This window comes from Dipteris shenzhenensis, chromosome 9 (genome assembly GCF_047967505.1).
Source record: "Dipteris shenzhenensis isolate YYH24624 ecotype China chromosome 9, Dip_SZ_1.0, whole genome shotgun sequence".
Taxonomy (NCBI): domain Eukaryota; kingdom Viridiplantae; phylum Streptophyta; class Polypodiopsida; order Gleicheniales; family Dipteridaceae; genus Dipteris; species Dipteris shenzhenensis.
In genome coordinates, this window is record NC_141604.1 from 21,526,058 (window position 1) to 21,552,789 (window position 26,732).

Consider the following 26,732-nt stretch of genomic DNA (forward strand, 5'->3'; position numbering starts at 1 on the left):
CTAAAGTTTGACTTTGATTCCCAAAATCTTATCATATCCTCAATAGAGGCCAAAAGGTACAATAAACTCAAGGCTATAGACTGCCATATGGCATTGCGGTAGCTGATTAGAAGCCAAAGATGAAATGGTGTGAGAAAAAAGGATAACTAGAATGCTCCACTTTCTCTCTTCCTTGGATTGGTAGATTGGTACTATTAAGCTTAGACTTAGAAATGATTTCTAGCATGTGCTAATGGATTAGATGTGATTGATTCTAACATATTTAAATGTAACATGTTGTTCGAAGGTTGCATAGCAATCGATTAGTAATATCCACTATTCATATTGTAGTAGATGTTAGATATGCTCAATGCCCCACCCTCCTGGTGAATATTCCATGAGCGACTAGTCGGTTCCACCGACTAGGTTGACTGGTCGGCTCCACCGACTAGGTTGACTGATTAGTTCTACCAACTACGTTGATCTGATTACCGCCCTCATAGCTATAAAGAGGCGACCTCTCCAGTCCATTGTATCAGATCAGTTCAGATCAGATCAGATCTTCTAGCTAGTAGCTCTTCACCTAGTATCTGTCTAGATCGCCATCTAAGCTCCATTGTGGGAGCGCACGGGTGGACGGAGCCATCATCTGTACTACATCAGTGTTGAAGGAAAATTTTGCTCGTCTTCAGTTTGCTGTGTACTCTCTATTCTTTGTTTAGTTTTTGTTCCGCTGCCCCGTGTAATTTAACAGTAGAGACTATTAATTCTCAAGCTAGTTAATGAGCTCCCCACCTATCATCTTACTAAAGAGTTTAAGGTAAAAAAAATGTGTTAGTTTGGATGCAATGACACCTTTCTCATGGAAAGTCTTGCATGCACCTAGCTATTTAAGATGTTTCTCTAGTATTATCAGCTTTGTGAATCTTTTTTGTATGTTGTGTAGCAATCATTAGATGGAGTGGAATAGAGAATTCCTTGAGAAGATTGGATGGAATCATGATCAGTTTGTGCTTAATTATTCTACATGTAGGGTGGGCAACTTGGCTGATTTACCCCCGTGGAGCCCCCGTGGTATTGCTTTATTTCTATTCAAGGAATGTGACCTGTTGGCATGGCTCCTCAATTTAGTTCATATGTGACTAAGAAACACATATCATGAATAAAGTGTTCTCGGTATTGACTTGATAATCTATGGTGATGCATAGAGCACTACTGGTTATGAGCCTTGGTGTGATGGGCAAGTCCAGTCCACCAACAAGACTTTGAAGGCTACCCTAACAAAGAGGAAGAAATTGATAGGTTTTTTTGGGGTGAGGCAGCTCATGTACCTATACACATCCTAAACAAGATGACGATCAAAGCAATTGAAGGAAAGTATGTCCATAGATTTAACTCCCCACCAATCAAATACTTGATATCCACCAAGTAAAACGTATATTCTTTGCCCGACTCGTCTAAACTCTCTCAAATCTCTATGAAGGTCATTGCTTTTGTACAATTCTCCATCTTGAATCTTTTCAACAATTCAGAAGACAGCTTCTTTTGAGAAATGAATCTCTCTTTTGATTTGTAACACTCCTCAATGCCAAGGAAACAACTAAGAAGTCATGAATGAATAATCCTGGCCTCTTTCTTTAGTAAACTTGTGCATGATAGGTCTTCTCTGTATCATCACCATTGTTGATCAAGTCAACCACAGAGAATAATGATCATACTTTGCTCTCCCTTGAAAAAGGGATACATATCAGAGAATTAGGGTCAACTTTTGTATGCTCCCAAATGGAGAGCATGGGGGAAGTACGCTTGTAGAGGAATGGAGGGCAGGGAGAGGGATAGATATGTTGCCATGTGGGCAGCACACAAGCTCCCACATGTGGCAGCTCACAGAGTTTCTTCTTGTATTTAATAGAAATCCACCCTCTAGGGAAGATCTATCTTGGAAGGGACAGCCATGGGGTTGGCCATCCGTTGGGCCACACATGGGCCTGTTTTACAACAAAGGATGAAGTCTTAATTGAGGCTCTGCTGGAGAGGCAGAAAGGGGCTATGGTTGGGCTCTGAAAATATAAAAGAATGGTGCAGGTAAGGAGAGCCTTTATAGGCCTTTAAAGCCTGGCCTGGTCGGCAGTCCAGAGCAGTCCACAGACTGCCAAAAGTGGTAGGGCCACCATTTCAAAATTAGTTGTATAAAGTAAAATCTGGCGTAATTTTATAAGGGCAATACTTGCCACAAATCTTTGAATGCTTTATGCAATGCAATAAGCACAGAAGAAATAATACTATGTAGATGGGATAAGCTCTATGTACAAGCCGTACCTGAGGTTCTCATCACTTTGGTTCACTATTGATTACAAACTGGAAATTTTTACTTTCTTAAATTGAAACTTGATCCAATTACAAGACTTTGTTGATAACAATACAAAGCCATTATTTGGAGAAATTGTAACTAATGTATACATGCAAATCATGTTTACAACTTTAAGCTACAAGAAGAAAAGCAAGCCATCATTCAAAATTGTATCGATAAAGGTCTCCACAAGGACGACCTATACAACAAGTGAAATATATGCTCATAAATGATATCCCTGAATGAATATAGATGGTCCATTATCTTGTTGGTAATAGACATCAATGCAAATATAATGACACATGGTAGCAAAAAGTTCAAATAAGGCTACAATTTTCCCTCTTAAGATGTTTGTTGCCCGTCCTTGGTGCTTAGTCCATCATTTTCTTTTGTCATACTCCAAAAGGCAGCAAAGTAGTGACTCTGAAAACATAAAGGGAATTAAAAACAAACATATAGTGTAAGCAACTCCTTAGAAATTGGTTGTGCAATTTACTCTTAATTTAAACTCTATTCAACTAGTAATGAGATAGGTATTCCAAAAGCATTGTTGGTACGGTTCTCAATCCAGATGAAATCCCGTAGCCTTTCTTCACATCATCCTAAAGACATAATTTCTCTTATACATTGCTTTAAAATAGTTCTGCCTTGCATTTTTTACAACTACCCCCTCATCTATTGGCCTTTTAAAAGAATGTTGTGATGCTTATTGCTTGTCTTGCACCCCATTAATCCATTTCCCAGATGAAGCAAGGGGAGATTAGCTTCTAGATGCTAGATAAAAGTCAAAGACTTATCTAGAGCTACTTAACTGCATTCGCTAGTGCAAACAACTCCTTAGAAATTGGTTGTGCAATTTACTCTTAATTTAAACTCTATTCAACTAGTAATGAGATAGGTAATCTAAAAGCATGGTTGGTACGGTGCTCAATCCAGATGAAATCCCGTAGCCTTCCTTCACATCATCCTAAAGACATCGTTTCTCTTATACATTGCTTTAAAATAGTTCTGCCTTGCATTTTACAACTACCCCCTCATCAATTGGCCTTTTAAAAGAATGTTGTGATGCTTATTGCTTGTCGTGCACCCCATTAATCCATTTCCCAGATGAAGCAAGGGGAGATTAGCTTCTAGATGCTAGATAAAAGTCAAAGACTTATCTAGATCTACTTAACTGCATTCGCTAGTGGAGCAAGATGGTTACAATAAGAGGCTTGTTTGTTCGAGCAATTTCTTCAACTCTTTCACAAAAATCTTATAGTACTCAGTATTACATTTCATTTGGCCCTTCACCAAGGGCTTTGCTAATCTAACCTTGGTGATCAATGTTATAGCCAAATTACAAACTAGTGTTGGCTCTCTTGATTAAGGAATGCTTGGGGGGTGTTCACATTTTTGTGGGCCTTATTGCATAGGATGGAGTGCTAGAATCAAAGGGCACTTGAGCTGGTGTTTTAAGTAATACGAAGAGTACCCTTTTGTGGGAAAAGGCTCTAGATTTCATATGGTTTCTAGAGGCCACACTGTGAGATACTTGGGATGTTGATTGGGGAGTACATGTATGCACAGCAGTATGGAGGCCCTGATCTTGGAAAGCATCTACCTTCTCTACTGAAGCTCTACCAAGATTAGAGGAACTCCGGGGGTGAACCAAGTTCTGTTGGTCATGGCTTGGTACATTGCTTTCTGCCGTGCTTTTATCAGGGATATTTGAATCAAATGGCACCAGTGAGGAAACATGAACCCAAGTCGCTTGGCTGACAATGATCCTTCCCTAGGCAAAGGGAGGACTAGGCATCATAGACCCAAAAATGCAGTGCTGGGCCCTCTTGGGAGAGCTCATAGTTTGTGGCCTTAACTAGACTTAACGAGCTGGAGTTGCATGACCTCCTCTAGGATCCTCTTAGCCCCTCAAGGGTAAGGGAGTGCTAATGATTCACATTCCAATAAAGGGAAAGAAGGGGGGGCGGGAGGATTTTGAAGCACCTTTGCGCAGGTTTAACTCGAGCTACTCACAAACAGATGAGATGGAGAGAGGACCACTGGTTTAGCACATTAAGGCTACAACTCAGAGGGGGAGATCTTATGGGCCTGAAAGCACATCATATGGGCATTATAGGACAATCGCACGGATGGGACATAGAGCAAAGTGCTCAAGATGAAAGACTCCCCATCCAGTCAATGGAGGACACAGATTCATGTGGCCATTGGGCTGCTGGGCCTGAACCACTTGCTTGGGTGCCACTACAGCTTATTGAGTGGACTCTCCCATGACCAGATTCTCCACTAGGAGTGGACCTCAGAATATCTGTCTGATTTTGGATCACTTTCTCTTGTAACCAATCACCCCATGTTTTACCAAGATACCACCTCCAAGTAACGATTTTCCATGTTTGAGCTTGCTTGGAACTTATTGCTCAACGAATGCCAATGTGGTGGATATCTTTACAAAAGCTAATGTGTAAAAGCATGCAGAAACTTGGGTGTGACAGAAAACACACTAATCATTAATGGAAAGAATGTTGAGGACTGATCTCTACTTCTGAATGAGAAACATTGGCGACCATGCATGAGGGTATTGAGATACTAACAAGATGCCCAGGAGTTCGGCATCATGTACAGCTCATGTTTCATACTTGTAGGTACATGCTTACCCAAGGCCCATGAGTTGGAAGTCCCCAACTCTACAATGATAAACTACAGTTTCAGCTCATTACTTGCTGCTGTATGGTCTACAGCTCATTGCTTGCTGCTGTATAGTCTACAGCTGCACATATAGCACTATTTGCACTAGCTAGGAAGAGAAAAAGTTACATGTCTTAGTCCAATGAATGTACATATGCTCCCACAACCTTCGATCCTCTGTGAAGATGTTCTTTCATTTACAAGAGTTATGTACACATGTGCATGAGTGTCAGAGAATAGACATATACAACCTTTCCTACTACCTACAATAATAAAGTTGTACAATTAATAGAACCAAGGTGTCCTTCAAAGCCTTGGATTTAAAACCCTGATCATTAGATAGACATTTGAATCTTTCCCATGTGTACACATGTGCATCCATGTAACAGGAGCATGAGGACATGAGGTGCACAAGGACACTTTTCCACAAACCACATACAACAATGTTCAAGTAGCTTTTGCAAAATGTAAGATAAGAAATAGAATGTCATGGCACTTTAGACATTGGAATGATTAAAGGCTATAAATTACTTAACAAAAGACTTTTTCATGGGAAGGTATGTCTTTACTTTCCAATAAATGGGAGAAATAGGATCTAACCTGCATCATTGACCTTAGATTAGCTGTATACGTTGTCTCAATAGTCTTCTCTTTCTGCCAACAACCAAATGCTTGAGTAAACCATGTCCAAAACACAGCTTAGAGAAGAGGCTTCATCACTTTTAGACTACTGAAGCTCCACCTGTAGTTTGAGTCCATAATGCGAAGCCACCTTCTTCACATCTTCCAAGCTAAGCTCCAATGACATTTCCTGGATAATTAGCAAAAAACAATTCCATACTTTCACGTTCCACCCCATAATATGCCATTGGTGGTTGGTATATAAAAACATACTAATATCTAATAGCCAGACCTTGACAGGTTTGGTGGAGCATACCTTTGGAAGAAGGCCTAAATCAAATTTTGAGGTGTGCACGGGGAAAGAGAAAGGCCTTTGACAGAGTGAGTGCATTCCTCAAATTTATGTTTTTCACATTTTCAAAAACAGTGCCACTAGAGTTGATTCATTTCAATCCAAGGAGCAACCTTCGTTCGTCTTTGCAGCCATTGCAGTCCAAAAGTGGTCTGTTCAGGGGGGTGGGGTCAGTTGGTCCTGTCTGGGTCAGCCAAGCCCTAGGGTCAGTTGGCCAACTAGGGAGGGACATGCACTATAAAAGGAAGCCCCCTTGGGGCGTCCTCACAGTTCATTCAGCCATCAGTTCTTCAGTATTCTAGTGCACCATAGTGTGCATATCTAGGAGAGCAACCATGAGTGCATAGACATAGAGAGCATATTGTGCAGTAAGCGCTCATCCTTGAGCTGACAGTGAAGCCGACAAAGAGGCACCCGGCAGTATGGAGTGGCTATACAGCAGTAGGTGCAGCAGATGTGCCATAATTGGTTGTACCTTGCAGCAAGTCGTGGTAAACTAGTGTGCCATGTTCTGTACTTAATTCATCTATCTACATGAGGTTTTTGGCTGAACTACTACATGTCGAATCTTTCCAGATTTGAAGTGCTTCTTTATCTACTTGTGTGCACATGTGTGAAGTGCGATAAGGTGGCATGTCACATCATACAACTTGCACATTAGATGACCTTTGCTCAACATTGGTGACTGATGCAAGGCAATTGTTGTTATTAGCTATGCAACGTAAAAGATCTTCTTGGAATAGAGGCTCGTCAGAAGGTGGGACGAGAATCTGGTAATGACCTCAATGGAAACCTGCTGGTCCAACCAATGGCACTCCCATGAAGGGCTCCAAGGCTACGCATCAACACGTGTCTCTCGGACTATATACTACAGCCATAAGTGCATGCTTTATCATACTCCCACCATGGAGATCTCATGAGGAAAAAATGATTCGCATGGCGGTTGTGTCTGTTGTAAGGTTGTTCCTATGTATTCACTTTTTCGAGTCTCTTTACAAGACAATCAATCAATACGACAAACATGTATGCTTTAGATGCTTCAAATATCTTCATCTATATTCTCTGATGTTGTCTAGGAATTTTCCATGTTTTTATAGTATTGCCATGATTGTGCTTGCAAACACTAAGTCTCCCAAGGTTTTGCTATGGCTGAACCTGATAATGTCCACTACATTGACGCAAGACGCACTGATGCATAAATATCCTCATGACGAGGAATGATCTCCTGATTGAAGGTGGTAATAACTGGATCCAAGGGTGGTGCAATGTGGCATGATTGAGCAAATGCTGGAATGTCTTGAAGACTGATGTGTTGATCTAAAACGCTGAAGGGAACTGAGCCCAAGGTATGCTCTTGTCATAGGTGAAGGCAACACTGATGGATGCTGGAATGGAATCACCTGAAGAGCTGAATGGGATGTAGCATATGTCATTGGCCTTTCTTAGTGCAAATGAGGAGAGATGGGACTTGTTAGGAGACTTGAAGAAAATAGCATACTACCTGTGGAGCTGCCCTTTGGCCTAGAGGATTCGTCGGATGTGCTCTACAAAGGATTTGCTAGATTTTCACTAGGGGACTGGTGGCTTGTTTGATAGGTATGCTTTGCAATAAACAAAGGGAGGCTTTTGTTGAATTTGCATTGAACATAGGGAGGCTTTTATTACAAAATGGCATGGTGAAGCCTTGCCAATGTGACCTTAAATTATAAGAAAATGAGGTAGTGTGTAATGGATAGAATGTGTGGCTCCCGATGCTGAGGGAAACATGGCATAACGACAAACGCTTACTGTGATGGCCCCACAAAACCCTCAAAATCCATCATACTCAACACATGTTTAACTCCCATTGAGATGGCCTTGCCAACCTACTTGATTGATCATGAGTAGGTCATTAGTCAAGATACCCATGAGGTAGTAGGTCATTAGTCAAGATACCCATGAGGTCTCCCCTTTTGTTAAAACATTGAGATGACCAAGCTAAAACTGAAGTAAGCTGGGAGATAAGGTATCATAAAGCAACACATAGTTTCTATTCCTCACAAAGAGAAAAAGTCACATCGATGTCACACACACTCATGTACAAGATCTTTAAATAGGCAAGTGGAAGATTCCCCTTGTCCTACACTAAGTCCTCTACCTCTATCTCACATGCAAGGAGGTGATTACAATCAATTGCCACATACCACTCACATGTGTCTCAAGCCTAGAATCCACCCCAAACGTATCTCCCACATAGAATCACTAAGTATGGATGCTATGATCACCCATTTCTCAACACTCTCTCTTGATCCACCATCCATACCATGCAGGGTGTGCTTGACCAAGGAGCCACTAAGACTCACTAAGAACAAAACGAGAATGAATAACAATTCCACAAATGTATATCAGCACGTTGCACTCGTGCCATGTTGATGAAGAAAGCCACCAAGATTACGCACAAAGCCAATATAGATCCACTACGTCAGGTTCACACTTATTACCATGGAGAGCACACACACAGGTGCCCTTGTCTTCACAAAGTTGTCGATCACAAAAATAATTCCATCTCACACATGGAATATGTAGGCTCATGATAAGATCATCTAGGCTCATGTTAAGATCATCAAGGAACGAGAAAGAAAGTATAAGGTACGTTCTTTCAAAGGTTGCAATGCCTATAATCCTTATTTGTAATGTATTGCATAAAAAAGCTGCTCTAGCGGAACATAATGCAGGTGTCTCTGCCTTAGCATAGGCATAACTGCCTGCAAAAATTTTGGATCGGAAACTGTTCATTATTGAGCATACTATATAACTCTTCACGGTCAACCACATTGCGACTTTAGATATCAAATGGAGAACAAAACCAATCTATCATCGACATCAAATGGAGAAACCAAAAAATCTATCATCACTCACAAAGAAGTAGATGTCCTTTATAACTTCAGGACAATACAAAGAGCTTCAGTTGGTTTCAGACAGATAGGTTGCTAAATAAAACCGCTGAGAAAGAAATCACTCAGCTCTACAGGCAGACTGTGTCACTGTCCACATAGTAAGGCATTACCACTGGAAAAGATCTGCTTAGTTGCAGCTATCGCAGGCCTAGAATCGAGCTTTAATCAGTGAGAAGAACCAAATGACCTACTGTGTCGGCTGACTTGCAACAGAAAGTAAACACTTACGTTGTATCTTCAGATCCAACTCTCCTCCCACAAAGTATATCGTTGTAAAAAGAAAATAAAGCATAGAATAACACTTTAGAAACAGCCTGAAAGCAGATAGGCTGCAGGCAGACTTTGCATTAAGCAAAGTATGTCGTTGCAGAAAAGACTCTTTGATGATAGTCACCGGTCTTCTCTTTGATGATTGTCACTGGCCTTCACCACTTATCACATGTCTTCACACTGATGGCGGACATCTTTACACAGGTCTTCAAGAAAAGACTGTCGTTGTAGGTTTTTTACACAGATGACACACTCCTCAGAGCTTAAGCATAGCTTGCAGATCACCGATTTGGGGCAGATATAAGAGAAGCCACGTCGTTGTTGTCTCAGGCTGATTCAGACACACAAGCACAAAGATCCAATTGAGAATTGGACGCTTCTCCAGTCCGCCATAGTTGCAGGATTCACCACGGAGAGACATTGCTTGGGGGCAGCTGTCGGAAGCTTTAAAATGAGCCTTAAGGTGCATGCCACATATAAGCACTTAATATGGGAAATGAAAGACGAACAACTATCCCAGTTCGAATCATGTAGTGCGCTAATCCCAAGACGTAGGCATTGGAAGCACCCAGTCGTACTTGCCTTGAATGGACTTGCAGTAGCTTACAAAAATAATTCATTAAAAAAAACACCTACATTCCAGGCACCCTTGAATGTCCTCAGCCTCATCCTCCTCCACCGACTCTCTTCTCATGCAACAACCTTCCTTTTTCCCCATGGATCCCGACAATGAGTTCTTCGAATTCAAGATGGAACTCGGCCTCCACCCCCCAAATCCACTGCCCACCGTCCACTATGAATCCCACCCTTAGGGAGAAACCGGATGCCCGTAGACGTCTCGACAGAGAAACTGCAAATAGAGGAGGAAATCAAAACACAACAGGCCTCCCAGGAACCATCAGCAACGGCAGTGACCACCCCCTCAAAGACATCTAAGAAGCGTACCCTAGCTCCAACCTGAAGGAACATGGTGGAGAGAGAGAGAGAGAGACAGTAGACTAGGAAGAGAGGAAGTGATACTCAAAGAGAGACATAATGAAATGGAAATGAAATGACTATAGCAATGAACCAAAATGAAAGTACTCACATGTAGACCAAAGAGCTTGTAGCTTGATACTTGATTGATTTGACACTAGACAAGTACAGCTCTTATATAAGAGCACACACACACATATGAACACCTATGCATATGGGATAACTCCCAATATGACATGTGGCATCCATAGGACTCGCTAGACGATAAAACACCTACTAGACACCTAGTACACTCATTTTTTACTCACTTTGGCTTCATATTCCAACACCCCCCCATGAAGGCAAGGTGAGAGACTACTGGTATGGAACCAAGAACAGAACATGACAATGACGGTCTAAGGTGAGGGACTATTGGAATGGAACCAAGAACAGAACATGACAATGACGGTCATCAAACTGTGCACCCTATGTAACTCAGAGACTAAAGTCTGAGCGTGTACACAGGTTGATCCAAGCATTCTCATGGCTTGAGACTCAACATGCTCAGAGGCTCACGTTATAGCATGGCTACATGACCAACTAATCGGTCTAGGAATACATCACCATTTGGAACTCGGCCAGGCTTGATAACGAGACCTATCAAAGCCAATACATGGCTCCCACAATACATCCCCCTCTAAACCTATCAAAGCCAATACATGGCTCCCACAATACATCCCCTCCTGGCTCTAGGGGCTAATGAGAGACATGGAGCCACAAAAAAAATAAAATAAATAAATAAATCTTTTTAGGAGGACTAGCTATCCAAAGAAGAGAACTTTTGACTCAACACACATGATTTATTTGCATTCATTTTGGAAGACAACCTAGGACAAAGTACCCTTGACTCAAACAAGAAAGTAGTAAAGATATATTTCATTCATTTTATGTATAGCAAGGGCAGAGAACCCATGTGCCCGAAGTAGCTGCCGCATAAAAGTGTGCACATCTTGCTCGTCGATGATGTGACGAAGATGCCCATGTCGAGGATGCCTCGGAAGATGTGTCAATGAAGACCATAGGAACAGCTACCAAGGGAGATCACGTCATGTCTCTCAATGTGCCGATCACAGAGTCACCGAATGCACAGAAGAGGCTCAAAGAAATGAGCGAAAATGTACTGTAATGACTTGTGGGTAAGCTCGGGAAGCTCAAATCACTGGTGGAGGTCACGGGAGTCCAAATCTGAGTAAAAAATGCCAAATAGTAGCCTAAAACTGCTCGGAGTTGCCTTCTAGCAAGTTGTATGGACTACTGGCACTGTCTCGAAATGGTATGGGACATGGTCCTTTATGTTTGGGCAGTGACAAAATGCCAAAACACATCAAAATTAGACCTCAAAAGGTCAAAAACCAGCCGTTGGACTGCTCCAAAATAAGTTTTTGGCGACTAGCTGACAAGGAAGGTCTGCTAATGCTGAGGGAGAACCACGAATTGATGCGGGAGTGAGCTGAACTCACAAACGAGGACCAAGAGCAATCACTAGGACACCGGAATACTTGATGGTGAGGAACCATGGCAGGGCTAAGGGAAGGGAGGCTCTACCTTAGAGGAGAGGGGAGCTTCCATTTGCGGGCTTCTCTCATCCTCTAGATAGAGCAAGAAGAAGGGGAAGGTAGGAAGGGAGGCTCTAATACCATATGAAGGAACATGGTGGAGAGAGAGAGAGAGAGTAGACTAGGGAGAGAGGAAGTGATACTCAAAGAGAGACATAATGAAATGGAAATGAAACGACTATAGCAATGAGCCAAAATGAAAGTACTCACATGTAGACCAAAGAGCTTGTAGCTTGATACTTGATTGATTTGACACTAGACAAGTACAGCTCTTATATAGAGCACACACACACACACATGAACACCTATGCATATGGGATATCTCCCAATATGACACGTGGCATCCATAGGACTCACTAGCCTATAAAACACCTACTAGACACCTAGTACACTCATTTTTGACTCACTTTGGCTTCATATTCCAACACAACCCATGGGGAGTACAAGATCGTGAGGTCCCTGGAATCTCTCTCTATCTCACACGCAAGCAGAAGGCCTCACTTAGGAGCAAAACTAGCCTAGTCATCATCCCAATGAAAAGAGCTCTGATACCATGTTAAAATTTTGAGAGGACCAAGCTAAAACTGAAGTAAGATGGGAGATATGATATCACAAAGCAACACATAGTTTCTATTCTTCACAAAGAGAATACAAGTCACATAGATGTCACACACACTCAATATTGGATCATTATTAGTTACCAAGAACATTATGTTAAAACGATTTCAAAATTTCAAATAATACATATGTTATTTTATTATTAGCTACCTGGACATCATACTAAATTTATTTTAAACCTTTGTGAATTGAAATTGTGGTTAGACAATGCACATGTTATTGTTGAAAGAGAGAGCAAGAGAGGATACTAGAGAGCAGAGAGCAAAACGTAGTGCAATACATAAGATAACCACTAATTGTGGTTAGGGGAAAAAACCTCTAGTGAGGGAAAAGTACCCCACGTGGAAGTGCTTTGGTGAAGATGTCTACAACATTGTCATGTGTTGACACATAGATCATATTGATCTCCCCCGCATGCAACTTCTCTTTGACATAATGATAATGAACCTCAATGTGCTTCGTGCGAGCATGAAACATAGGATTCTTTACCACTGCTGTAGCACTCTGGCTATCAGTGAGAATTGAAGGACCCTCCAATAAGAGATGAAGATCATCAAACAAACAATGTAGGCAAACACATTCAACTGTCGTTGCGAAAGATGCCACGTACTCAGCTTTACATGAGGAAGTAGCCACATTAGATTGTTGCTCAGCCAAGAAATTACCACTTGTGGACTGCTTAGTGTCATAGTCTCCAGCCCAATCTGAGTCACTGTAAGCATGCATCTATAAGTCACCTCCCTTGGGAAACATCAAGCCATAACACTTTGTGCCTTGCAAGTAACGGAAGATGCATTTTACAGCCTGCCAATGTGTTGTCTTTGGGCTGTGCATATACTTGCTCACCTGAGATACTGCATACTGAATATTGGGCCATGTATTGCACAAATAAACGATCCAACAGCCTGGCTGTAAAGTGTGGCATCCACTGATTCACCTGCATCATACATAGTAAGCTTCAGCCTTGGCTCCATGGGAGTGGCTGTAGGCTTACAATCTTGCATGTTGAACCTATCCAGGAGCTTTTGCACATACTTGGATTGAGACATAACAATGCCATGCTTGTCTTGTATGAACTGGAACCCCAAATAGAAATTTAACATGCCTAAATATGTCATGTCAAATTCAACTTTCAATTCAGCCTTGAAATCTGCAATTATTTTCTCATTTGACCCTGTGAGCACCATGTCATCTATATAAAGAATGATGACCAAAGTATCCCTCCCATCCTTCTTGATGTAGAGGGTGCTTTCAATGGGACTATTGTGTAACCCCTTACTTACTAGAAAGGCATCAATCTTGGCATACCATGCACGTGAGGCTTGTTGTAGCCCATATGAAGCTTTATTAAACTTGCAAACTTCAAGTGCATTGCCCAAAAGTTCAAAGCTAGGAGGTTGTTTAACATAAACCTCTTTCTGCAAGTCCCCATTAAGGAAAGCTGTTTTTATGTCCAACTGTTGGGCATTCCAAAGAAAAGTTGCAGCCATGGCAATAACTAACCCGATGGTGGTCATCCAGGATGTAGGAGCAAAAGTGTCCTCATAATCTATGCCCTTTTTCTAAGCATAGTCTTTGGCAACCAACCGTGCCTTGTACCTATCAATAGACCCATTTGACTTCCTTTTCACTTTGAAAATCCATTTGGTATCAATGGATGCTTTCCTGGTAGTAAATCCACAACATCCCAAGTCTGATTTTTCTCAACGGACTGCAATTCAGTGTGCATGGCATTCATCCAATGCACATTATCCTTGGCTTCTTCAAAAGTTTCAGGTTCTTCTTCATCAAGACGAGTACCTACATAAGCTGATTCAACAGAAAGAGCCCCCCCTGCGTGCCTTGCTACACTACGAGTCCTGCCTGGCAAAGGTGCCTCAAGTCTATACTCTCAGAGAGTCTGCAGCAACCAGTTCGGTATTGTTTTTTCTGCATCTATCTCTTGAATCTCTTGACTGACAACATCATCCACCATTGCCAGTGGAGGAACAAAATCAGCATGTGGCTGAATCGGGGCATGTGGAGCAGGTGGAAGCTGCTGTAAATGCTAATTTTCAGCATGAACCTCAGTTGGGGAACCAAAAGCAATAGGAAGCAGCCCCTCAAAAACATCATCTGAAGAAGCTGGAATAGTGAATTCAGCATGTGTATGAGCTGAATTCTCTGAAAAATTGACATCTCTACTCACAAAAATCTTGAGTGTGGCAAGATTGTAGAGACAATAGCCTTTGCTTTGTGCACTATACCCAACAAAGATACACTTTAGTACCTTATCTGACAACTTATGTCGAAACTCCACAGGCAAGTGGGCATATGCAACACATCAAAAAACACGAAATGATCCACTGAAGGCTTTCTCCCATGCCAAGCCTCATAGGGAGTGATTGTCTTCAAATCCTTTGTGGGATCCCGATTCAAACATAATTGGCACACATGAGGCCTTTGAGCCAAAATCTGTGAGGCAACTTCTTGCTAGTGAGCATGCATCTATCCATCTGCATGTGAGTTCTATTTTTTTCTCAGCTTTGCCATTTTGTTGAGGGGTAAGACTCACTGTAAGCTGATGTGTAATGCCTTTCTCCTTCAAAAATGCCTCAAATTCATGAGACATATACTCCTACCTCTGCCAGTGCGAAGTGTCTGCAACTTGAGTCCTGTCTCATTTTCAACCATGGCCACAAAGTGTTTGAAATGCATAAACACATCTGATTTTTTCTTCAAGCCATAGACCCAGGTATAATTTGTGTAGTCATCTGTAAATGTGACATAATATAGATAACCACCAAAAACAGGTGTCCTCATGGGACCGCAGACATCACTATGTATGAGTTGTAATTTGCGAGTAGCTCGTACTGCACCATCCTTTTTAAAGGGAAATCTATGCATCTTACCGAGGATGCATCCTTCACAGACATGAGGAGGAGGTGACTCCCAAGGAGGAAATGCATCAACCATAGCATGCTTCTGAAGTGTCATCAAGCTGGCATAGCCCATGTGCCCATATCTCGCATGCCATAACTCCGCATTCTGCATGGCAGTAGTGGGAGTGTTTACTGGAAGTGCAAGATCGGATCTTTTATCATAAACATCAAGCTGAAAAAGACCCCGATACAAAGTGCTAGACAACGTCAAAGCATAATCATTCTCTTTGTCTTGGATTGCACACTTAGCGTCATCAAAGATAACCTGAAATCCTCCTCGATTGAGAGAAAACACTGAAAGTAAATTCTTCTTTATACCAGGCACATAAACAATACAATAATTCTGAAATCTGTGCCATCTGTGGAGGTAAGTATAATATCACCCATTCCACACACTAAATAAGAAGAATTGTTTGCACATGTCACCTTCTTTTTAGCGGGTGGTACATGCAGAGTTGCAAAAACACTCTTCCTTGAAGTGATATGCTTGGATGCACCACTATCAAAATACCCTGTGTTCAATGTCTCATTGACACTGAAAGTGCATGCATCCTTCGAAGAGTCATAGCTGCACGTCAGGAAAGCATAAGAGTCATCCTCAAGAGTGGCTGTAGTATCTGGACTAGCCACTTGAAAATCTGAAATTCAAGGCAAAAAGGCATAATCCTCTTTCACAAAGTTTGCTGTAACATCCGCTCCTTCATGTGCATTAGGGGCTGATCCATCTGAGACAACCATACCCGAATCTTTTTTCTTCTCCTTTGCTATTCTCTTCTTGCATTCACAAATGTAGTGACCCGGCTTCTTGCAGTAGTGACAAATACCCTTCCTCTTTGGCTTCTCTGCATCACCTTTAGCCTTGTGAGAGGGCTGTCTGCAATCAGCTTTATGGTGATGACATGATGTGTAGGCTAATTTGCATGTTGCTTTTGATGCGCTTTCTCTTTGGCCCTAAATTTTAAAAGCACGGCATGCTTGCCAGCCCGTGTGGCCATGTTCTTTCTTGTTTGCTCTTCCTGCAACAAGAGTCCTACCAACTCGTGAAAGGAGAGAGGATTCGCACCCCCCCCTCAATGACAAATTCAGCGAGGCATGAAAACTGAGATACGACTCAGGAAGAGAATTCAAAGTGGTGGTAATCATCTCTGAATCAGGGATGATCTTATCTATATTCAGCAATTGTTCCCTCAAATTCTAAAGCTTGGTGAGGTGAGCATTTATGGAATCACCCTCATTCATATGTGTGTGAGATAGCTCTCTCTTCAAGAATGAGACCCGGGCATTATTTCTAGCTACAAACATGCTCTCTAAAATATCCCAAGCTGCCTTTGAGGTCTTGCATGACCGAATGTGAGGAATGATAAACCTTTTGACATAAAGGGAAATGACTGAAAGAGCTTGTGCATCACATGAACCCCACCTTTTCTGTTCCTGTGTGGGAGCCACCAAGGCGGCAACTGCTGCTCCTATCACTTGTCCTGCACCTTGACCTCTACCCCGTCCTCCACCTTGTTGAGGAGGAGTTTGAGATGCGACCACAGTTTTCGCCCTTGTCTCATCTCCGCTCACATAATCCCATAGATTTCTGTCAACTAAGATGTCGCGAACCATAAAACTCCATAAGGAGTAGTTGGCGCCATCCAACTTATCCTCTTATGTGAGGACACCAAAAACCTCATTGGGATTGTTCTGAGCCATATCTGCCAGACAACTCAAAAAAGCCAGCAAACCTAACAAGTGAAACCCCTTCCTGGGATTAAAGATGCACAACCAAAGTCTGCTAAAAATCTGCCCAAAATTACAACTTGCTGTCACAGCCTATTAAAGGCTGAAAATGCACCAGAATGCTCTGCAAATGCCCAAAATCTGCAAAACTGTCTGCAAAAATGGGCAAATGTTTGCAATGTGACTCAAACTGAGTCCAAAATTGCCTGCAAAACTCCCAAATTATCTGTCCACTACCAAATTGCATCGAAAATGAAAAAGCCCCAAATTCCTGCAAGAAATTGCAACTGAAAGAGAGCAAGCCCCAAACGTTACCAAAATTGCACTTTGCCTACAAAAGCCCCAAATTTTGCAGCAAATCCTGCAAACTAACTACAATGTCTGCCTACAAACACAAAATGCCCCAAAAATCTATAGCAATTTCTTGCTAGAATGACATCAAATCTCACCTACAATGCAAACTGAAGTGCAAGGCAATTGCAATGCACTTTGCAATACCCAATGTCAAATGAAGCCTGCAGCAAATAGCTCCAAAACAGGTCAAGGGTTGCAGATGTCAAAACAAGCAGTACGGAATGCTTGTACGGATGTACGTCGATGCGGGTACGAAAGCCCATACGGCTGACAGAACTGGAGCTGCGTAGGTGTACAGACGGAGCTCACAGGAGTGTACGGATGGCAGTGCACGAACGGCGTTGTACGGACGTGCGGATGTACGGAAGCATGGTGCTGAACTGTACAGCTGAATGGCGACATGATTGCAGGTACAGATTTCCGTATAGTCATACGGGCTGTACGGACGAGCAGGTACGGGCTGGAGCTTCGGGGTGGGTGAGCACAAAAGAGCAGAAGAAAGGTGCAGAAGCTTGTGCTCTGATACCAAATGTTGAAAGAGAGAGCAAGAGAGGATGCTAGAGAGCACATATCAAAACGTAGTGCAATAGATAAGATAATGAAACTAAAGTGTTGAGGTGGTTTTGTCACTTAGACAAAACCACACTGACCCACTAACTGTGGTTACAGGGAAAAACCTCTAGTGAGAGAAAAGTGCCCCTAACTCAATTATGGATTACATTGGTCATTGCCTCGAATATGCCAATAATTCTAACACTTATTTTATTGTTGCTCATATCATAAGAAAAATTATCTAATGAATTGAATCATGCAATTGCTTCGTATTTTTATCCCCTATTGATAAGGAATGGTATAGATGTTGAGAGATTAAAAATGACAATGATTTATCTTTTCTAAGATTTAGATTGATACATTTGATACATTGTAGATGTTCTAGTATCCTTACCAGTATCGAAAGGTAAAAATGTTAGATCTTTCATAGTCGTTCAATTTGGGTCGTTTGCCATGTTTTCAATATTGAGTTGAATGTATCGATTGCCTCTAATGATGATGTGGATGGATATTTGAATAAGTCTTTGCATCTTTTCTTGAACTCGTTGACTCATTAACTCAAACACACCAGTTCATAAAATTTATCTGGTTTGCCAGGTGCTTTTCAGTTAGTACAGACAACGTTAGTACCTATTTTATTGTGTAACTTAGTGTATAGCCAAACTACTTACTTGGTATTTCGAATATTTTCAATTCGTGCTGATAGTGTTAGATATTGGTGGTGGTGTGTTGGATATAAATGTCCAGCGCAAGTGTGTTGAGATTAATTGATTCTGTAATTCATTCTGTTTATTGTTACTGACATGGTTTGTGGCTTGAGTACAGATGATGAGTTCAATATGACGAGGAATAGAAAGATGATGCACATGTTATCGATGCAAGGGTCAATCGAGTGGTTGAATGGCCATGGGCCAACTTTGTAATGAGAGCATATTAAGACATGGCTAATTCTCTTTTTTAATAAGTTTGGACAAAGGCATAAAAATCCATCAGACTATTTCAAGCTTGTGGAACTAGGTTTGAGAATCCCTCTAATTGAGGGCAACATATATTTTTTAATGTACTGTATTTGGCTCATCTACTTTTCAATTAAGGATTACAAATACTGTAGATACCAAGCTGGAGTCACCAACACAATGCTGCATTCTGTTTTCTCTCTTCAATGTTTCCTTTGTTTTTCCATTCATGGTTTGGTAATTGGCAAATTACATGGTTATACACTTTCTGTTTCCCTTTTAGCTTGGCTCATGATTATCTGATTTTTGGGTCTTGTAGGCTCTTTTGGTCTTTTACAGATGTTCACGAAGCTTACAAGCAGTAGCACATTATTCAGAAGCAGAACATTCATGCCAAAGCATAGGACGAGTAGTCTCTTTAGCATTAAACAGATCAACTAGAGCAACCAACCAAACCGCAAGGAAATTCTCATCATACCTCTTCAGCGGAACAGTTTATAGCATCTGCAAAATGGTAAAGCAGTGGGCCAACGTTGATCCAAACCTGTAACCAAACAAAACAACCAGTTTTAAAATCAAGCATTCTAACTTGCTGTCAACTGCTTGAAGGCATGCATTCAAGATTGGAAAAACTCCAAAAACAAAAAGAAGGCAAACAAGCTACTTTGATGAATAAGGATGCTATTGCACACACATGTTTAGGGATGTGAGATTCAAAGCATAAATTCTGTTACGTCATTCATTGATTTGATAACATGGTGATAAGCTGAATGGAAACCATCCTCCCTTTTTTACATGATTTTCGTAGCATATTCATATTGGCACATACATCTCGTACAAAGCACTACATACTGTGTTATGGTGTCACTGGGTCCTTGGTTTTTCTACAGGCCGTAACATAGGGCCACATCCAGCATCTCACACCAGCACATCTTCATAAACACTGGAATTTTCCATATGTTTGTCAACTTCAAGGAAATGACGATTCCAGTTCTTGGCTCTCACGCTCCATGGCAACAAGCCCTCACCTCTTGTACTTACGGCAACAATATATAACCTACAAATTCTACTGCATCTTCAAATTATCAACAAGCTGCAAAGCAAAGAGTATACAAAGAAAGACTCCATGCAACAACCTTGAATTTTGACATATCCTGATCTTGAGTGCAAGCATGACATCAGCACCCATGAGGTGAAGCGAGATCGTGATCTTGAGTGCAAGCATGACATCAGCACCCCATGAGGTGAAGCGAGAACAAATCTGTTCTATCGCAAAGAAGCTTGAACTGCAAGCTCCTCCTCTTCATGCTCTCCAGCCCCATCCAGGACAGTTTTTTTACCCCTCATCCATCCTGGTAGCTGAATTCTCCACTACTACATTGCATTTAAATGCTCCTCTTCATAAACATATGCATAGACTGCCCAGCCAAGTCACCACGTTGAGCCATTTCCATCTGGTGTCAGTAAGCACTTATCTCATTGCATATTTTTGCAGTTAGGCGCCTCGCCATCAAGCATGTTCCACCCTTGCCTCTAACCAGTTTCTACCTCTTAAAATCTGCCTGCACACCATCCCCTTTTCTATAAACCTATGCATAGAGTGTCCAGCTAAGTCACCACGTCCAACAATTTCCATCTGGTGTCAGAACCGACTATAAGCACTTGTTTCATCGCATACTTTTTCCAGTTAGGCGCCTCTGCATCATCATAATCCACCCTATCAATGCATTGCCTCTACGCCATACACCTCTAGCCATCTTCTACCTCTGTAAGTCTGCCTGCATACCATCCCTCTCCCCTGCCCAGCTAAATGCTAAGGTCCCTTTCTAACGCATGTACTCCTACCACACACCTTTCCCCTTGACAACAATCAACGGCCGCCCTCCTACATATTCTCCAGCATCTCAACAATTGTTCAAACCAATATTGGCCAGTACAACTGAGACTGAAATGAAGATCACCATGTCATCCACCATCCAGCATTTTCAAACATGTGAGCATGGTACTGCAAATTTTGAGAGCAGATGCAGTAAACAAATTCTTATACAAAAGGATCTAGGAGAACGTAGGAATGATCCATGACGAATCACAGTGACACAATCTAGGAGAAAGTAGGAATGATGCACTATCAATCACACTGACACAACAAAAACAATAGTAGCTTTCAGATGTCTTAGTAAAACATTCATTACATGAGTAAAAGTTTCTTGTGATGAACTAAAAAAGAAATAATGCAATTATGAGAAAGCCTAATGCAAAAAGATGTTCAAATACGTTCAACAAAAGCCACAAACAATGACTCGTAGACAAGTCTCAGAGATTGGAAGCATCAAGTTCAACCAGAGCAAGAATGTATTGCATCAAAGGAACTAATGAATGCCAATGCAAACATATTGCTCAAGTACAAGCGTAATGCATTTACTAGAACCTGACAATCAATTGCCAGCACACACCAAAGCACCTCAACAATTCAAGAGTCTAACACTTGCCTACACCTCCACAGTTATAAGTATAGGAAGAAATGCACAGAGCTGCAAGGTCAAAAGGAAATAATTTCAAAACTCAAACTCTGGTTACTAAATCAAACCAATGACAATCTAGAGCAGCCATACAAGATCTATTGCTACAAAGCACCACAGCATTGTACAAAGATCTTGTTGCAATCCTAAAACAAGATGATCATCTGGAAGGAAGAGCTCACATTCAGTGGAGACAATTACAGTTCAAAATGTTACATGCAGTATCTAAGTTTAATTGGGATAGGCCAATTGGGTGAAAGGACTCTTCTAGATCTATGCCACAAGATGGACGAGGATGAGACAAATGTGTTTTGCCTCTCAGTACATGCAGGACTCATACTAATCAAACAAGATGCAATAATGATTTATGAATACCTGATGGGAAGCCCTTCTGTTCATGTAGTAGCTAGATCACTACATTTATTGCAACAAGGGTCATCATCATCCGAGGGATTTAAATCCAAGTCAAATCCAACCTTGAAGCTGACAATGCCTTCCAAAATTTAAAAAATGCCTTTACGAAGATATGTGGTGTATCTCAAATCCAACCTTCCCTATCTCACCACTCTTTTGTCTAATCTCCTCACATCCCTCCTTGACCCAAGTACCATACTCCTTACCTTTCCTAAAATCCAACCTAACCAATATTTCTTACCATGCCTTTTGCTCACCTCCTTGTTCATGGCTCTCGCCACTTCCAACTAATCCAAGAGCTCAAACCTATCATCCAGTAATGCCTACCTTTATTTTTGCTGCTGGAGAACCCTTTCTTACAAGACTACCAAGTAGCTTAAGCCATTTGCACTACCCTTCCTCCACTTCCCCCATCCTCCCTCTTCCCCTCTTCTCTACTTTAGTACTTTCTTCCACCTCCTATCTACCCCCTATAACTTCTTCCTCTCCTTTAAGGCCACATGATTATGGCCTCTGCTGATCCTTTCCTTCTCGCTATGCTTGAGTACAACATCACTTGGGATGTTACCATGTCCCTTTCTCAATGATAAATATCTTTGTCACTCAGTTCAAAAGCAGTAGGAAGTGAAGAGGTGCGTGAAGTTTATTACCCTCAACTTCATGTCACATCTTTTGGTGGAGACGCCGGGTACATTTGGTATTGGATTCATCCCACCTTACTAAACGGTCTCGGTTGCATGTTATGCCTAGGATAGGCATGTGTTTTCTGATGTGATAAAGAAGATTGTGAAGGTGATGCTCAAGCTATTCGCACGGTCATCATGATCATATCCTTTATGTTTGCACTCTTGAATATATTAGTGAATTGACAACACCAGCAGTAGGCATAATGATAGATTGGGGATTGTTTCATGCACTGGAAGCTTGGTGTGAAGAAGAGTTCAGTCTTTGGGTAGTTTTTGACTATAATAGTGGAGTGGTGATTCTCAATGCTTTCAACTTCTTTTGCTATGCAAACACTCATTCCAACTATCAGCTTCATGATCCAGATAATCCAAATAGGACACCCACACCAGAGATGGATACTAAAGCAGAAACAATTCCGATGCTCAGTAATCCAATTGATGACTTTTGGAAGCAATATCCCGACTAGAGGTTAAGAGAAGGATGGGACACCACCGGGGTTTCCAATAACTTGGCCTCTATCTTGCTAGGACTCCCTTGACGGATATCAAAGCTACCAAGACGGCTGATTTCTCTCCTGCCAAGACTCCCCTAGTTGGTATCAGAACTACCATGTTAGAATCCTTAGCCAGATTCGAAAGAAGGGCTGCCATGGAATGTTGCACTCGGCTTGGCTAGCTTCTTTGGAGCATGGAGTCTACAAGAGAGTGACATTGGGTAGACGAGTAGGTGCCCCATTAGGTCATTACCAAATTCTAGCCCTATTTTTGGACCAGCCTCCACCATGGAAGATTACATATTTCTTCTGGATGGTGACCCACAAGGGATTGCCCATTAGCCTGTGGTTGGAGCAAATACGAGTGGATGGGAGGTGCCACCCATGTACGAATAGGGACCTCGATACAATTTCCACTTGATGCCTTCCTCTTGCTTCCTTAAAGAATTTGCTATGGATGTAGATGTGGTGTCGAGCATCTTGGCATGGTTATTCTTTTGGCCACCCTTAAAGTTTCCCTCCGATGACACTCTTGCTGCACCTTTTTGCCCACGAGAAGCAATATTGTCATCATAGTTCTTGATGAATTGGATAGCATACTCTGAGGATGTGATCTTGTTACGATGCACTCATTTTGACAGTCTTGAGGAGAAAGACGACCTGATCAAAGAAGATGGGAAACTTGTGCTACAAGAGAAGGAACTCATTGGTTTACATTTTCAATCTCCTGCCCTACATGATTAATCACTTCAACTTCAAAATGTTATCAAAATCATTAGGCTCTTTGGAGAATTTGGCGTTAATTACACCTTAAAATTATCCCATGAGAGAGGCACATATAAAGTTCTCTTAAGCTCTTGGAACCATATACTTAACATATGGGAGTATTCCTCCATCACTATAACACGGTGCACCTCAAGGTAGTTTATAAGAGAAAAGTGAGCATCCCAACAATTCAGCCATGACTGAATGTACTCAAGCTTTTTCTCTTTCTTCTTTCCCGCACCACTCTCAAGAGAAAAGGGTGGATACCCCAAAGGCACAGCAAGAATCAAGAGTTGTTGTAGTCATTGCTGCCGCTGTTGTAAATATGCCACCATCTAGTTCATGTATGTAATCTGTGCTAGAACCTAAGCCATGGTAGGCTCTAACAATGGTGGCTGTGTTAGCACTTAGCCTTGGTGGTATCAGCCTTATAGGTCAGGTCAACTCTATGAGTTGACTTCTCTGGTCGACCATATGGTTGACTTGGGGGCCATCTAGGCCACCCTTTGTATTTTTCTCTTATCCATTTGAGCAGTACTACGCTTTGCTCCAGCTTGTTGTTTGCTTACCACACTCCAATCGCTTTACATTGCTTCCTGCACCTAACAGTGGTATCATTGCAGGTTCTCTTGCTCCTACCTGCCTTTCCTTGTGCTCTCCCATTGCTCCTACCTACCATTTTGCTCCAGCTCAATCTGGTGCCTCATTTCATCGCTAGAAACCTAGTTTTTTAGCAGAAAAACAGTCCAGCGAGACTGTTTTTTGACTTTTTGAGGTCTGATTTCAACGTTTTTTGAAATTTCTAAGCTGCCCTCATACAAACGACCCTATCCCGCACTTGTTCGGCCGAAAAAAATTGTCGTACGGAGCTGTACGGGCATGTGCACAATGCTGCCAGGAATCCGGATACGACTTGTCAGAAGCATTTTTGAATAGTTTTTAGAGGTTTTTTGCTTAGATTTGGACTCTTTTTAGTCATTCGGGCCTTCCTCTAGATGCTCCAAAGTACTCTAGCATTTGGCTGGGATTTTCTCCCTCTTGGCTCAGATCTGCCTGGTTATTTGTCACATTTGCTTTATTTCAACAAAATTTGGGGCTTTTGGTCATTTGCCCCAAATTTGACAGTTTTGCCCTTCCAGAAATTGGGGGTTTTGTCAATTTTGTTGAAATTTGCAGTGGCATTGGATTGGTACAGCCAATTTTGGGCATTTGATAGACATTGACATGCATGAATACTAACATTGTCTTTGAATTGCAGCACGTTGAATCACATTTGCAACTTGCAGCACAATTTGGGGCTTTTCCCAATTTGCACTCTTTATGGCATATTTGCCCTCTCAGATTTTGGGAACTTTTGCTAGATTTGACGTCCATTGCATTGACATTTGCTTTATTCACCTCAATTTGGGTATATTATGCATTTGCCCCTTGATTTGGGCTTGTTCTCTTGTCATATTTGAGGCACGCAACCTCCATCTGAGACATTTACAGCTCAATTGATCATTGGATACATTTGCAGACATTTGCCCCTTGTTTTGGGCTGATATTTTTGCAAGACAACTATCTTTGGCAAGGGGGTCCTTTGACCGGACAGATATTGTTTTGCAGGTCATATTTTTGGGGACAACACGCACATTTAGCTCATTGTTTGAGCAGTCAATTTTTGGTTTGTCACTGCCTAACATTTGCTGGCATTTTTGGACAGCCAGCTCATTTTGCAGTGAAAGTCTTGAGGCTACTCTTGAGCGCACATTTTTCCTTCAGGGATTTATTTTTGCCATGGGAAGTAACGATTGGATGGGTATGTTCTCAGCTGAGGACAAGCTCGATGGACCCAATTATCCCATGTGGTCATACCTGGTGAAACATTTGCTGGTTGCCAAAAAACTTTGGGGTAATGTCTCAGGATCGGATCTTCAACCTTCCTCTGTGGCATCCACTTCTGATACTGCTACAGCTGGTGCAGCTGCTGCTATAGCCACTTCTGGATCTACTGCCACCGCTGGTCCAGCTGCTACAGCCACCTCTAGATCTACTACTACTCCAGCCACACCTCCTACACCCGAACAGGCTAGATGGGATGGTAGGGATGCTCAAGCACATTCTATCAGTGCTTTTTCAGTCAAGAGACATACCATTCCTCACATTCGGTCTTGCAGTTCACCTTTACCAGGTTCGCAATGAGGCACGTGTTGCTTTCTTTCTTACGCAAGCAATTGGAGAATGTCAAAATGGAAGAGGGGGACATGGATGCATACATCACAAAAATCAAGGATTTTCAAGAGCAGCTCATTAATGTGGATGAAATTATTTTAAATGCTCAGGTAGTGTCCACGACACTCAATTAACTTCCTGAGTCCTACCAGTAGTTTGCTACTACATTGAGGTTGGTTGCCATGGGCAATCCCAACACTTATACTTTCGACATCTTGTTTCCCTTCTCCTACAGGAATAATAGAGTCGCACAAATCCTGTTGTTTCTCAAATTGCAAATCATGCTTTTGACGCTAATCACAAAAATAAGGGAAGGAACGGGCAAAATTACAGCAAACGTTGTAATTATTGCCGGAAGCCAGACATGACATTTCTGAATGTCGCAAGCGCATCGCTTCTAAAAAGAAAAAGCAGCAAAAGGGACTTGCTGTCACTACTACTGCTGCTGCCCCAAATCATGGTCATGAGGCAGCAAACATTGCTCACTGTGAGTGGGCTTTCACGGTGACATGCCAGTACCATCCAGAGAAGCATGCTACAGCCTTGTCTGTCTTAGATTCTGAGTCAGATTGGTGCTTCGACAGTGGTGCTTCTACGCACATCACTTCTTGCAGATCACTCTTTTAGACATTGGGGGCTGCTCCACATGGTGGCACAGTGACGTGTGCCAACAATGCATCATATCATGTGAAAGAGATTGGCCAGGTTGAGGTCACTTCATGGACGTTTTATTTGCCCCAGGTATAAAAAA

The 26,732-nt window shown here is 41.9% G+C and overlaps 1 protein-coding gene across 1 annotated transcript in view; it reads right to left on the bottom strand.

Annotated features, from left to right (window-relative positions):
* Positions 1–2,436: 2,436 nt before the first annotated feature.
* LOC147898364 (uncharacterized) overlaps positions 2,437–26,732 on the bottom strand; it is a 206,955-nt gene continuing 182,659 nt past the window's right edge. The window contains exons 14-17 of the mRNA XM_087378766.1: positions 19,368–19,433; positions 5,757–5,825; positions 5,615–5,668; positions 2,437–2,752 (exon numbers count right to left, since the gene is read on the bottom strand). Of these exons, the coding sequence (XP_087234892.1) occupies positions 2,672–2,752; positions 5,615–5,668; positions 5,757–5,825; positions 19,368–19,433 (270 nt within the window). The 3' untranslated portion in view covers positions 2,437–2,671. The remainder of the gene's footprint in view (positions 2,753–5,614; positions 5,669–5,756; positions 5,826–19,367; positions 19,434–26,732) is intronic.